The 15,254-nt window shown below is 37.5% G+C and overlaps 1 protein-coding gene across 2 annotated transcripts in view; it reads right to left on the minus strand.

The window, feature by feature from the left end:
- GABRG2 (gamma-aminobutyric acid type A receptor subunit gamma2) overlaps window positions 1–3,837 on the minus strand; it is a 61,109-nt gene extending 57,272 nt beyond the window's left edge. For both annotated transcript variants that reach the window (XM_036391697.2, XM_036391696.2), the window contains exon 1: window positions 3,721–3,837. In XM_036391697.2, coding sequence (XP_036247590.1) covers window positions 3,721–3,827 — 107 coding nt within the window. In that variant the 5' untranslated portion in view covers window positions 3,828–3,837. The remainder of the gene's footprint in view (window positions 1–3,720) is intronic.
- Window positions 3,838–15,254: the final 11,417 nt, after the last annotated feature.

The raw sequence follows: 15,254 nt of genomic DNA on the forward strand, positions 1-15,254 counted from the left end.
TGTTTTTTTGCCCCATCAAGTTATTAGCAATAGAATTTAACCTCACTTTCAAATCTACTTTAGGTCAGTAGTTTTGGTACTGTTTTTATGACAATAATAGCTGTTCTAAGTTTGTGTCCCAGGCTTGCAGCTCCCAGCGGTCAGGAATGCAGCATGGCCATGAAAACCTCACAGGCAGGCCTTGCTCCCCCTGACATGGTCAAATAGTGCAGGACCTGTGTCCACACAGCTTTAGCTCTGCTGATCCAAACACTGGAGTGTATGAAATATTCAGTTTCATGGTATCAGAGATAAGGATAAAGTCATATTTTAACAGCACTTAGATCCACATCTTCTATCATGACCCTTCTTCAAAGGGGACCAATCCTTGGGAGGTGAGAAATTCCCTCTTGTTGAGCAACTCCTTATTCCAGTGATGGGACCTCTGGCTTAGCGTCAGTGTTATACACTGAGAAATTCTTGGCAAAGTATTAATAACTATGGCTGCAGGATTTACACCAAACTGATATTGGCAAGTTTTACAGTAATTCTAAGTGACTGTCCATATGAAGGATATTCTTGTTATTATATCACATCACTTTACCAGAGCAAAAGAATTTTACTTACCCACATGTTCATTAATTTACTAATAAAATACATGTATTCACTTAGGCACCAGACTATTTTGATGCTAAAATGATTGCTTTGTTTATAGGGTTTTTTTGATCAGTCTTGACAGTCTTCAATTTTAGGCATGTAGTTGCAGCATAAAAATATTGCCATGAAACTACTTGGGCACAAACAAGTGGAAAAAAAGTCCCACATTCCCCATCTGAACATTATTTTCCACTGTATTATGTAGCTTTTGGTGGCAGTTTGTTAAAGCTGTGCAAAAATAATTGATAAACCTCATATATAAGAAGCGTGCAGAGTACAGCTTTAAATATTTTGAAACTTTGCTGGTGATTTCTATTACATGTAATGTTTTAAATACATGTTGTTTGTTTGATGAGGACCATCAAATAATTGGTTCTGATTAAACCCCATCAGGTGTACAAATATATTTTCTTAAATAATTTTAAATTGTCTTTTGATCTGTGGATTTTTTATGTACAATTTTCAGAAATTGGGAGCTTGATCTGACCAATATTCACTGAGCACAGCTCCAAGCCCATGTGATGGACTGCACACTGCTGTGACACAGATCTGAGGGGTGAGAGGAGGAGGGAAATTTGTGCAAGAAGTTTGCAGTCCAGTTATGAATCCTGAGAAACCAACAGGTAAAAAGCACTACCTAAAACTTTAGTGTGCCCAGTTGTAAGGATGTACTTTGTGCATTTCATAAAACTGATACAAATTTTCTAAAGATAAAATACTACTGTATTGTAAAGGGACATTTTTTCTGAGTTCATTCATGTTTTACTGGAGCTAATCCTGGAATTTTAGCTACTTGCATTAATGCCAGAGTGGTGTCTCAACTTTCCCCTTCTTTCCTCAATCTTCTAAATATTAATGATTTTGCAACGATAAATTTCCCTATATAGTAATTTTTTGTATTAACAGGGTTTAAATTTCTGCACAGTAATGGTAATCAATACTTTGATCAAATGTTATGAATACTTAAACTTCTGTGTGTGTTCTGATTGATGTCAATACATTTATTCAGATGTTTAACATGGAGCATCTTTGTTAGTGTTCAATTGGCCTTTCTAAATTTCAGTGTCCTGAAAAGTGACACACAATAAAATAATAAACCCCTCTTTCTGAAGTGTTTGATGAGTTTTTAACAAAGAAAACCTATCATCTTGGCTATAAATAAATGGTATCCAAGTTCAACTTTTATAACCCTATCTTGGTCCTTGAGTTTCCAAAACTAATAACAAGGCTTCTTCCACAATGGGAGGAGGAAAATGTCCTGATTGTTAGAATTAAAATCACATATGCATATTCACTCATTTAAAATGTTTCTGTGAAGCACTGAGAATAATTTTCACTTTACTTTTAGCTATTATTTCTCAGTGTATGATTTATTCTTCAAAATTATGAGGTCAGGAGGCTGTGAAAAGAAACCATCTTGGCCATCAGATAGCTGTGAACAGAATACAGAACTTTTTGTTGAGCTAAAACTATAAGTTGCATTATGAAGGGTTTCTTTTAAAGCTTATGAAATAATTTTGGCAAAATTCCTCTCAGGCGATGCTTTTCTGAAGATGAGTGAAAAGAAGGAAGTGTGCTAAAATAAGTATCTGGGATTATTTTAGTGAAGTTTTATGTCAAAATAATATGAAAGCCCATCATAAAATCCTTTAAAAATTGACTTTTCCATTTTTGCATGCAAGTAGTAATCATAACTGGTTTTAGAAAGGTCAAAAATACCTCACACCTGTCTTACTCCCAACACCAAAGTACCCTCATGGTAGGCTCATTGAGTTTTCTCATTTTCTACTCAATTTTCAACCACTTTTAGTTTCTTCTCACAGGAATTCTTTACAAAGTTCTTTTTGTGTGGGAAAAAGTTACTTGAAAACCTAGCAACTTTTAATTTCCCTGGCCAAACATTTTGGCCTTTTATTTGGCTTAGAACTAAGATCCTACCATTGCAGGTATGAAGTCTGATTTTACATTAAAAAAAAAAAACAAAAAGAAAAAGAAAAGAAAAAGAAAAATAAACCAAGCAATAGAGAAAAACAAAGAGAATGAACCCACTTTTTGGTATGGTAGTGTCCATGTAAAAGGAAGGAAGGGGAAAGAAGGAAAATTTGCGAAGCCTATGTGAATCTAGCATTAGTAGTAGCAGAGTGGGCACTAACTTCTGGAAGGTATCAGTGACAACATGGCTTGTGCAGCTGTGGGGAGGGGTCTGTTGCCTCTTGGAAGGCCACACACTCTGCCGTGCAGAGATTTTGCCTCATCTAACCTGTTAAAAGCACAGTCCACACATTTTTGCAGGAATGTCTGCTCCGGCGCAAAGCTTGGCACTGCAGCAATTCTCCCGCCCTCCACTTTCTGCTCATCCACATATGAACTCCTGCTTCCTGTGCTGTGGGATTTTCACCCCTTTCCGTTTCGGTGCGTGATGCACACACATGCAGCAGAACGAGCCGGGTGTGCTGGGAACATCCAGCTGGAAACATTCAACCCCAAAACTATCGCATCCCCTGGGGAGCTGCGGCCGCCCGCACCTGGGCATGCTGGGGCTCTGAGGGACACGGGGGAGCTCAGAGGGACCCAGAGGAGCTGTGCGGAGCCGGGGGAGCCGTGAGGGAGCCCGGGGAGCCGGGAGGAGCCGTGCGGGACCCGCATCCCTGTCCTTGGTACCCAGCCCTGCCCGCGCCCGCCGCGCAGCCCCGCACAGCCATGACGGGGCTGCCCGCTCCGGGAAAACAAGCAGGAATGCACGGACATTGTGCCCGCAAAACACAGCTCCGTGCACCGGAGCAAGCGATTAATTCAGAGATAAAGGGCTTCATTAATATGGCACCAAATTCTATGAACAGCCCGGCATGTACCACCATCACACACACCCGCCGCTCACCCTCCCTCTGTCCATGTCAGAGCGACAACAATTGTAAGAGAAATAAAACATTCCAAGATCTCAGCTGCTAGAGATGGATGAATGCAATGCCACTGTCCAAACCTCTGGCATTCTCACGACAGCTCAGCAAATTCGCAGATTCTTCACCCCCCCCAGCCCTCCCTCTCCCCCCACCCTCCCAAACAGAATCAGAAAGCACATCTTACCGCTGGATGAGAGAGAAGAACAGAAGTGCCCACACCATCATTTTGAGAGAAAATGCAGGATTCAAGAATGCAGTGCTCCCCAGGCTTGTTGGATTTGGAGGAATCATCTCTATTCCAGCCCCCCCACCCCCCCCCCCCAGCTTTTTTCCCCCTTTCCTCTCGGTTGCAGATGGATCCGTCCCCTTCTTTAATTTTTTTTTTTTTTTTTTTTGGTAGTAGTTCTCCCTCCTCCCTACCAGGTCCCGTCAGTGGGATGAGACATTGCGCCCAGCTGCGGGAATTAATATGCAGGGGGAGAGAAATTAGATCTGCACAAGCCCTTTGCAGATATAATCAGAAAACGTCAGCTCTGGCAGCAGGCAGCAGCTTCCAAATCTAGGGAAATAATATAATTGGGAGAAAAGAAAAAAAAATGAAACCCAAACAAAAAGCGAAAATCACAGACGCTCACAGAATAAAAACATCAAGGAAAGGAGCACATACACATTTACGGAACCGCCGACACACATGCAGGAAAATCCAATAAAGCAACAAAGAGTAAATGAGAGGGGAAAAATAAAAAGAATAAAGCAATGGAGCTGCTGCCTGAATGCAGATTAACTCTGAGGTCAAAGTGGAAATGATGCACTCTGCTGCAGCACAGATTAACACATGCGTGGTGTCAGCCAGGGTGCTTTTTAACCTTTGATTACACATATGCAGGCAGCCTGGATTTTCATTTTGGAGCTGAGAAGGATTTGGCAGGCATAAAAAAGGAGGTTGGAAGGAAAAGCTCGCCCTATGCTGCTGAGCATCCTCATTTTTCTAAACAGCGTGGAAATCGTGATTGCAAAGGGGGAAAAAAATGAAAGGTTGGATGGGGGAGTGGAAAAGGGAGGGATGGTTGTTGCTAAGTAACTCAGGAAATGGGGAAAGCAGCATTGGTGGAGTCAGTATGAATGAGGTGATTTAGTGTGTGATAGGATCAGGGGGAATGTGCAAGGTTTTTATCTCCCCTCCCCCTAATAAAAGAGGCTACACAGACACAGGAAACACTTCCTGGCCAGAGGGGAAACACTAGAGGACTATGGAAGATGAATGCTGCCAAACTTTGGCACCAGAATCCCAAATTCCGTTGTCCAAAAATGCAATTTAGCAACTACCCCTGGAGTATATAATTTAGGGAATCTCACGATTTCCTAAAGTAAGAGTGCTTCAGTCTAAAATAGGTACTTGGACTACGATCTACAATAGCATTTTTTTACCTCCCCTATTTTTTCTGTCTAGATCAAAGTAAATATAGACAATGGCAAGCCTACCCAATGACATTTATGAATTGGAAGATTGGGCAAATTCAATCACCAGGAACATTTCTTTTCCATCCCAAGCCCACTTTTCTAAAACTTCAGGGAGAAATAAATAAAAAATTATCCTAAAAAAACTTAAATGATGGGAAAGTGAAATGTTGCCAATAAAATAAAAACATCAAAATTTCCTGCTGGACTTAGTCTTGTCTGAACCAAATATGACACTTGGAATCTGCTCAAACCTTCTAATACCCTGGACAATCTGTTAGTTCCCAATGTCTAAATGCAGAATGAAATTTATCCATCAGAATTAGATACAGTAGTTTCTTTCTCAGAATCTCTAAAAACACAGATCCAGCCTTCAGCCATCAAGTTAATTTTTTCTGTCTCCAAACACAATGCATTTAACTTGAACAATAATCAATAGACCTATATCATTAGTTGAATTGTTGAATTAAATACACTTTGGTTCTTGTATAGTTTGATGATTATTGGAGCCAATATCCAACCCAGTCACTGTATTTTTATCATTGTTTACAAACAAAGTGACAAGTTGCAAACCTGTTACTTAATATTTCCAGTCAATGGTCTTATTGTTAATTAAGTTATTCCACCAATTTGTGAAATACAACCTCTTCAGTGATAAAAAGCTATAAAATATTTTAAATACTCTCCCCATATCTCTCTTCCTTTCAGTCTATATATATATGTGTGTGTGTGTGTATGTATGTATGTATGCTCAAATATCAACATTTGCTGATGGTTCAATTCATTACCTGCAAACATGACACTTCTGTGATTTTATTGCTGTAATCTCTCTCATCAGTTATCACAACATTCCTTTGAAGGATAAAAGTGCTGTGTATATTTTGGTGAGGGAATCAAAATTGTTGATAGCTAAGAATTTGAACTGTGCAAACACTTATTTATTGTCTTGGCTACTGCAGCTGTGTCTGCATGAGCATGGCAGCTTTAATCTGCACTTTTTTTACTGAAAATTTGTTCCATTAGCAAATTGTCTGGAAAGAGCTCTTGGATTCCTATAAAATTCTTATGCACTTTCATTCCAGAGGGTCAGCTCGTTATTCTTGCTAGCAGAGGCAAGGGGTCTGCAATAGAAGAAAAACCTGCAGGTGTCAAAGCTTGAGAAAGTTTTCCAGGCTCCCCATCACACAGATGGTAAGGCAAAAAGAGTTGGATGCTGTAATACTAATCCTGGATTGCTAAAAGATGTAGAAGACCATTGATAGATGAAAGATGTAGAAGACCATTGATAATAATATTCCTATGGGTGCATTAGTAGCTGTACATTCTATTCACATTCTTAATTTGTTATCAGTGGGTTTTGATAGACAAGCATACTCTCAAGATTGTGTGGATTTTTTTGCATATTAAAACTTGCAGCACCATATTATGATCAATTATTCATCCCAGACACATCAGCTTTAATTTTTATTTCAGCTGCCTGCAATTGACATTAAGGCATTGGCTTAGGTGGTGGGAATTAGGATCTTTGGCCTCTCTTACAGTCAGTGGACCACACAATGGCCAAGTCAGGCTTTTGAGTGCTCCTAGATAAGATCATTTCAATGCTAAAATACTTGACCCCAATACATAAAACTTATCCACCAATAATCAAGCAATACCAATTTGGCTCTAAGTAATTTTAAATGCAAATTTGTCCTTGCAGTTCTTTGCAACCTCAGCCTGAAGGAAGGGAATGTAACCCCACATTTTATGCTTAAAGAATTTCAGTGTTATTATATTATGCTGATATACTCTGCTAGGAAAAACTTTGTTTATCTGTAGCAGATAAAACTGCCATAGAAAACAAAAATGTAAAAATGTACCAGGCTGTTTTCTCTCTGAACACACATTGTCTTTGAAGCACAGTGTTCTTTTTTCTCTACCCACAAGCTCTATCAGACACTGATATTTTAGGATTCCATCATAATAAATTATCACAAAGGATCAAATTTACATGAGGACACTGCCTAGTGTGAGATGTTTTCCTGACACCTTTGGTGTGATAAACCAATCCCACATAGTAACTTGTCCCTGGGCACAAATGTGGTATCTTCACAACAAATCATTTCAAGTTTTTGAGAAAATTGTCTTATGAAGAATAATTAAACACAGGAGTCATTGTTCCAAAAAGATGCATTCTGTAGCAGACTAGAATATTATAAGAGTATCTTAGTCAATTTGGCAGACACTTTGTTTGTTTACAAGGGGGTTCTCAGCTCCTATGATTTCCCTGTGTGTCCAAGGAAAACCTGGCTTTTCCTTACCCTAAAATTATTTATTTTCTGAGTATCAAATATTAGATCACACATCAGAAAGGAAGAAGAAAAAGATACATGTAAAAAAGTAAATGCAAAAGTAGGTGTTACAAAAGATGCATAAAGTAAAAAGAAGGACTCTGTCAATGTCAATATCTTGCCAGATTGTTTTTATCACATGTTCCTATCTGGAAATTCTTTCTGCTTCAGCTTGTTGTTCCTTCTGTTGCTTTAGACAAAAACAAAGCAAACCACCAAAAATAAAGTGCCAATTTCACTCTCTCTCAAATGGCACATGATTTGGGTAGAGGTAACTGGTTTATATGGGTCATGCTGAGGATGCTTTCTTAAAGGCATAAGAAGGAAACATCTAGGTAGTTAAATTTTCTATTACTATCCTTTATGAGACTATTTATTACGTATGAAGTAACGTTTTGATGCTTAGAAAAATACATTAACTACTGTTTTAAATTATTCTTATTCTGAAATAAAATATCCTAATTATAAATAAAAAGACTTTTAAACTGCATGAATCCACATATTTTTAAAAATAGCTTGTATAAAGCTATATTTATATATATCTTTTATAATAGTAGTTATAACATTGATAAAATTTTGCTTTCTTCAAAAAATCTCCCAGCATATTTTAGCCCTGGGTAAATGTATTAATACTGAACTCCTGAGGAAAATAGCATCCAATATAAGGCATTTCTTTGATGTGATCTAGGATTTGATATAATCTCTCTTTTTTTTCCCATGGTCTATCTTCTGACACGTTTTCTGGTCATCCATAGGTGTATAAAGGCATATTGAGACATGGAAAACATAAAAATTAATCTTGAAACACTTCTAGGAGAAAGGTAGGTCATGGTTTGATACATTTATTACTGTACATGTGTGTTCATGGTTGTGCATGGGAGGATTTCATTTAGAACACCCAGACACCTCGTTCTCTTTCAATCCATGTGCTCAAAATACAGTGAGTCTGTGAAGGAGGGGTATGGGGGTGGGCTGAACAAAAACTGCACCAGATAAGTGCTAGACTAAAATCATAGTTTGGAGATGATTATTGACTGAATCAATGTAAAACCTGGACCTTTCAAAGAGCTTTGTGAACCAAGTCCAACACCATTATTGCATCTGCACAAACACATTCATTCATGTCAGTACCAAGTAGATGAACTCAGTACAGTGCAGAGTGTATCCAACCATAGTTCTGTCTATTTTTCCAAATTTAACCCAAATATAACTATTTGTTATAATACTAAAAATAGTCCTATCCTAATACTGAATCTCGCTGCTGCTTTTCCCTGGTAAATACTGGATGGAGTCAGAAATATTGCCCATCATTGTGTCGAATATGAATGCCACAGAATTTTGAAGTAGGACTATAAGGTATATTTAATTATTTAACTAGAAAAGTATTGTTTAAGCATTGTTTCAGTCCTGTTTCTTTGGTAGATGATTCACTTAAACTGTCAGAATAAAAGAAAAAAAAAGACTAAATGGGTTAAAAACAGTAATTCTTTCAAAAAACCCTTTGAGCTGAAGCCACCTTCTTAGAGTATTCAACCAGCTGCATTTTTTTTAAAAAAAGCCAAAATCTTATGCTGCTTGGAAAATTATTTTTAAAGACTTGTTTTAAAGCTTAGCAATTAAAATTGAGAAGTGTTTCCTAAGACACTACCACATACAGTGGTACTTCAGAATTTAATGCAAAGTGAACATTTTTACAGATAGATATTATTCAATCTGCATCACCAGGTTTCTATTCAAAGCAATCACTTTCCAAGCACTTGACTTAAAAGAAAGAATTCTGGTAGCCTAATACAACCAAAGCACAACCTGAAAATACTCTGTTTGCTTACGTGCTTTGATCTTGTGCTAAAACAGTAAAGAAAACAAGTTGTTGGCTAAGAGCTCTCACACTGTGCTTAGATGTACAAGCTCCTGCCAAGAACAGACTTACCAAATGCAATTCTATGCTGCAAACATCTAAGATTCTGTTATCATCAAACTCTTGGAGCAAACTACATTCCCCATCTCCCTGCACCTGACCTGATTAAGCTTCCTTACCCTGTAACCTTACCTAGAGAGCCCAGCTCCTTCACACTGAATTCTTATGGGAAGAAATCACCATGCTAAGGTCCTTCCTGAGGAATAAATAATGTTTGTTTTTCTGAACAGTTTTGTTAATGCCTAGGAGAAGTTTCTGCTTCCCAAGACTTTCAAAGAAGGACGATTTTGAGGAGTCATTTATTGATATGTATTCACATATGTCAGTCTTGTGCACAGTACTGCACACGTTTATACTAAGAGCTTAGATCTAAACCTTGTGTTCAAACTACAGCTTCCTCCCCATGTTTACCTTGTACTGAATTTCTAAGTTTAAGACCACTTTGAAACTGTCCCTGGAAGCCAGACCCTGCTCCCTGTACTCAAGCACCAGCCAAAAGGGAAAGGACAATCTTGGAGGTGTCCAGCTCTCACTCCTGGGGCTGAGAGAGGGTGGCAATGCTGGGCTCCTTTCTGGGGTGATGACAGAATCTCTACATGAAGGAGCAAGGGAACCCTTTTTAGATAATTTGCATTTTGAGTGGGAGAAGTTGAATTCTATTGTTCATAAATATGATTATTACCCATGACCACTCAACCTTGTTTTGGATATTTACCTACATGTAACTTGTAATTGTACATATTCTCTATTTAGCAATGAGAAAGGAAAAAACACCCTGTGCACAGTCAGCACTAAATACCAAAGGGAAAAACACATTTGAAATTTTGAAGGGGTGCTTTTCCATAACTGTGTTCTAGTACTTGCATATATGTGTATTGGAATGAAATGAAACAGGTCTTCTTCAAATCAGCTATGATACAGTACATTTCATGGACCAATATGCTTGCAAATGTAATTTCATCAGTGTATACTCACATTTGGCAGGATTAATGTGTTCTGTAAATGATATGTTTTTGTTCTAAGTCATTGTATATATAATTTTTTTCTTTTTTACTACTACAAAGAAATAGTACTCTTGAGGTTGCTAAATCTGTTTATTTAAACTGTGCACATCTACAGTATTATTTTTATTCCCATATGAAGAATGAAAATTCTCATAGACCAGGAAATCATCATTCATTTATTAGTTTTTCACAATATATAATGCAACAAGAACATCAAAATCATATACTTGGTTTCTGCCTGATAAAAATAACTTGGCTACCTTAAGAGAATGATTACTTCTTTCAAAAATAAATGAATTATCAGTTTTCCTACAAATAGATTTTTTTTTTTTTTCAGAAAAGTAGTCTAGAAATCCTGACAAGAGGCCAAAGGAAGCAGTGTGAAATGCATTCTTAGGAAGTCTCAACAAACCTTAATGCAATTTGAGAGTATATTTAACTGCTGTCTGAGCCCAGGGCTTTGCACAAGGAGGTGCAACCTTCTTTTTCATTATTGCAGGAAAAGGCCACTACTTGACAGAAAACTTAAGCCTCAGAATGTCATTTTTCACAAGCGTACTCTCTATATTTTCAGTAAAGATATTTTTACTGTTTCTGTTTTTCTTTCTTACCAAGAAAGTGAGATCTAAAAGTAAAAAAGGTGAGATTTGGTAATGTAAATCCTGAATTTGTTCAGCAGTGAATATTTTAAGACACCAGCCTCCAAAGCCTGTGTGATAGCAGACACTCAGGGATGCCACTCCTTCTATCAGACACAGCATCACTGACTTTCTGTAGCTGTTATCCCTTTTGTATAGAAAATCTATTTGATATGTGTTGTTTGTCTGGCATTTTGCTTAGTGTTCACTAACACTGATCCAAAAGCTCTGTGTTTCCAGGCCAGATTTGGTATTTCCTTTAGACAGTTTACATAATCTTAAGATCTATTTTGGTGTGTCATTATTTCCTATGATTGCAATATTCAAAGTCTATTTCCAGCAGCAAAGCAGTATCTGCTCCCAAAGTAACTGTGAGGAAATCTTCCTGCCATTTGTGTAGGACCACACTGGGACACAAATATGGTTCCATATAGGCTGAGTGGAGCAGGAATGGCTCCATGGGAATGGATCCAGGGGAAAGCCTTACAGCCAGCCCTGCCAAGGGAATGTTGTGTCCATTCTGTATTATCATTGCAAATGGTTTTCGATTCTTCCTCCAAAAAACAGGAAGTAATTGAAGTAAAAGGCCATAAAAAATGTTTTCTCCATGCAGAAGGAGGCAACACATTGTCTCTGAGAAAGAAGAAAAAATAGAAAAAAAAATATGCTAACTCATTATACTAATTCTGCAATGAAAGGATACACAAGAGCAGAGTTTTCAATACAGTATTCAACATCTGTTTTTCATGTCTGCATTTGAGCTATAAGTTTGGTTTATTTTGGGTTAATATTTTTAAATTTACATAAAGCTGAAGAAGAAATCTCATAGTTTGGCCATGTTTCTGTTCAGAGTAAGCTCTTTTGATCTTGCAGCATTGGGAAGGATCACTTTCTGTGCAGTGGATGTAAATGGGAGTGATAGCTGATAACAGTCCATGTGTGCTACCAGGAATACATTTTTTTTGCCTCTGGAGTTTTGATGTCATGCTATGACATTCTCATGGGCAAACTAGGGGTATTTGATCTAGTTCTAGAAATTTCTCCACAGTAATTTTTAGTGGTTTTCTTTTCAGTGCAGTTGGGAACTGAATAGGATTATTCTTTTTAGTACTAAATATATTAAATAATGATCTGGATGGTAGTATGAATAGTATGCTTACTATATTCATATATTCAGTAAGGATGCCAAGCCACAGGCAGGAGGGTGGTGGGAATAGGATTAGACCTGAAAAACAAAAGCTGATCTGAGAAAAAAAATTCAGAACATTCAGAAAGAATGGCCAGAAATCTTGAAAACTGTTGTCAAAGGAAACATGTGAAAAGGGGGTAAATGCAGTTTAGTCTGAGAGGAGTTATGTCAAGTTTTCAAATATGTGCAGGTATAATTAAGCATGAATAGCTGGTGTTTCTGCTTTGTAGGGTGATTAAGATTTATCACTGCTTCTTAGATTAGTTATCTTTGGATAAGTCAAAAAAATGCCCTATGGTGGGAATTCCAGAGCACTGAAACAGTTTTCTGAGATCAAATATTAGGTTCCTTCAGTGTTGCTTTCTATGCCTGATAGGTAAGTGCTCTGTATAAGCTAAATAATGGGCTGAAATTAAATAGAGCACTGTTCAGTTAAGCTTTTACACAAAAAAGAAAAAAGACAGTCTCATACATATATTTTATCTGAAACAACTAATGGAAATTAATTCATTTAATAGGGGCAATGAAAGCTTTCGTTTCCACAAAAATAAAGGTACGCAATATTCATTATTTAGATGAGAAAAAAAAAGTATATTGCTTGCAAGATCAAAAGTAAATGGAAGCAAAAATGTGATTTCCAAGGATGTTATATAAAGTTCATTGTCACTTTCCATGTCTGTCTCTTAAGTTCAGTTTTGTGACATGAAAGTTCACCACTAAGCAATGACTTCCAGGAAAATATTCCTAAGAGGAACTTGAACCCTGTTACTTTTCATGTTATTTGATCTTGTGTAACTTATAACATACTCAGAACAGTAACTGCATTGAAAATCTCTTCAAACTGCATGGACTACAAGAGACAAGTCTTTTATTCTTCTTTCCTGCTTGCATATAGAGTGGATTCTTTGCATCTCTAAGTGACGTGGCCCATATACTCATGACAACAAAAAATGAACCTGAATCATCCCTTCTCCTTCTGAAATGTAGATTGTGTGATGATCTCAGTTGCAGACCAGATCCTAGCTTTTACCTATGTTAACAGATTTCTGCTGCAATGTCTCTATATAGTTTTAAGCTTTCAAGAATCCTCTTGGCCCAAAATATAAATTTCCTAATATAAGCAGTGACACATCAAGGGAAAAGTGCTGAAGTGATGTAGTTCCATATATTCCACTTAATAAGTCAAGCTCATATTGAAAGAAACTGTGAAGGGTTATACTCCCTTCTCTGCCCCTGACTGGCTACCACAGTTTATTTTTTCAGATGAAATAAGGATTCAGAGACTGCTCTGAGACCATACAGTGATAGGAAGTATAGAAATTGTAGGAATTTAGTATTTGACTCTTTTCAGCACTATAAAGCTCTCAGAACTAGGACAGAGAACACAAAATCTCTCTAAAAACCTGTCATAGAAAAATGTAACATCACCAGGCTGAAGCCTGGGGTCTGGGTTGGCATGTACACAGGGAATCAGACAGGCAGGAAGGGACAGCATGATATCCCTCATCCAGCTCCTACTCAAAAGAGCTGTCAGTGCTGATTGGATTTAAACCAGACCTTGCTGTTCAGGTCTAGAAAAGCATCAAGGTTAGAAATTTCACAGCCTCTCTGTGCAATTCATTCTAATCTTTAATTGTGCTGAGAGTGAACCATTTGTTCTCCCCCTTTGACAGCCGCCCTTATTTCTGGCGCTGCCTCCTGACCCCAGGGAGCTGCTCCACGTGCAGCCCCTTCCATGGTCCTCTGGGGGCTCACTCGTGTTTATCAGTTGATTAACTGTACAATTTCTTGTCTTGAAGCCCCCAAAAAGGACACAATGATCCCCTGTGGTCTGATGAAGGCCAGGTAAAAGGGAGTGAGGACCTCCTCAGGTTTGCCTTCATCCCTGCCATGACTCCTGTTTCCCTGCCAGTCAGTCCCCAGCACTATTTGGGGAGGGATTATTCCATCCCATTGCAGTATTTTTTAGCTATTCTTACTAAATTTCATTTTATTCCTTCAGCCAAATGCAGCCTCTCTGGATGGCAGCCCTACTCACAAGCACATTGACACCATGCCCTTGCTGCTGTCATCCACAAACTTGATGGGGCTGCATCCAGCTTCCTTTAGTGCCCAATTTTATAAACCACAAAATGCAAAATCTAAAGGATCTGGCTAAACTAGAGGATAACAACTATGTTAATTTTCCTTTTACACTAAAAGTTAAAAAAAATACTGTAAAGTACCATCACTGGGAGTTTCCAGCTTGATTTTATTTATTTGTGCCTGCTTTGAATGCTACCTGTTTGTGCATCTTCTCATGGAAAATTTATTTAAAATAATTAATCTTAAATACCTTTATTTTCAAAGGGTACTCATTTAGTTTCCTGGTTCTTTTACACTAAAGACTTTATTATCAGAGGGGCTGTTACACCTAATGAGACCATACAGTGCTATGCTCATGTTTCAATACAATCCCATTAGTACTTCAGTAAATTAAGCTGCATTTTGAAGCAAAAATAACTAAAAAAAAGTTCAAAGAAGTTTTAACATAAAAAACATTGTGATGCATAATCAGGTGAGGTTACATATTATCATTACAATGATAAATATTAAACAATTGTGCTATTATTAAAGTTGATCATGTGATAATCCTGATGAGGCAGCATTGCTTAGTTTGAAATGATGTGTGTGCTATCATTCCAGGGTCTTGGACTAAACTAAATATCAATGTGTATACTAATAACAAACTAAATTAAGAAAAAATTAATTAAACCAAATGAGAAATTATTAGCAATGAGAAAGCTTCATTTTGAATATTACTCTATCCATTGTCACTGTCAGATACATTGAACCAGGTAGAAATTAAATTAGGAGAATCCAAAAATGTATCCACTTGAAAATGAAGTGTCCTTTCTGACACAGCAGTGAACCCACAAGGGAATTGATACAGCAAGAGACCATTCAAAGGAGGCTTTCAAGTTCTTTTTAATTATTGGTTAGATGTTACACATCCCTCTTTATTTAGAATAGCGTCTCAGGAGCTGTAAACCAAGATTTATTTTACTGAAACTTTTGATCTTTTTCCATTCAGCAAATATTGATTTAATCTTTCATATTTCTCCCAAAGAACAAGCCAAGAAACCAATGGACTGCACACTTTGATCTTTATCAGATGATGTCAACAGCAGTGAATGTC

Source organism: Molothrus ater, chromosome 15 (assembly GCF_012460135.2).
Source record: "Molothrus ater isolate BHLD 08-10-18 breed brown headed cowbird chromosome 15, BPBGC_Mater_1.1, whole genome shotgun sequence".
In the NCBI taxonomy this organism is placed as follows: Eukaryota; Metazoa; Chordata; class Aves; order Passeriformes; family Icteridae; genus Molothrus; species Molothrus ater.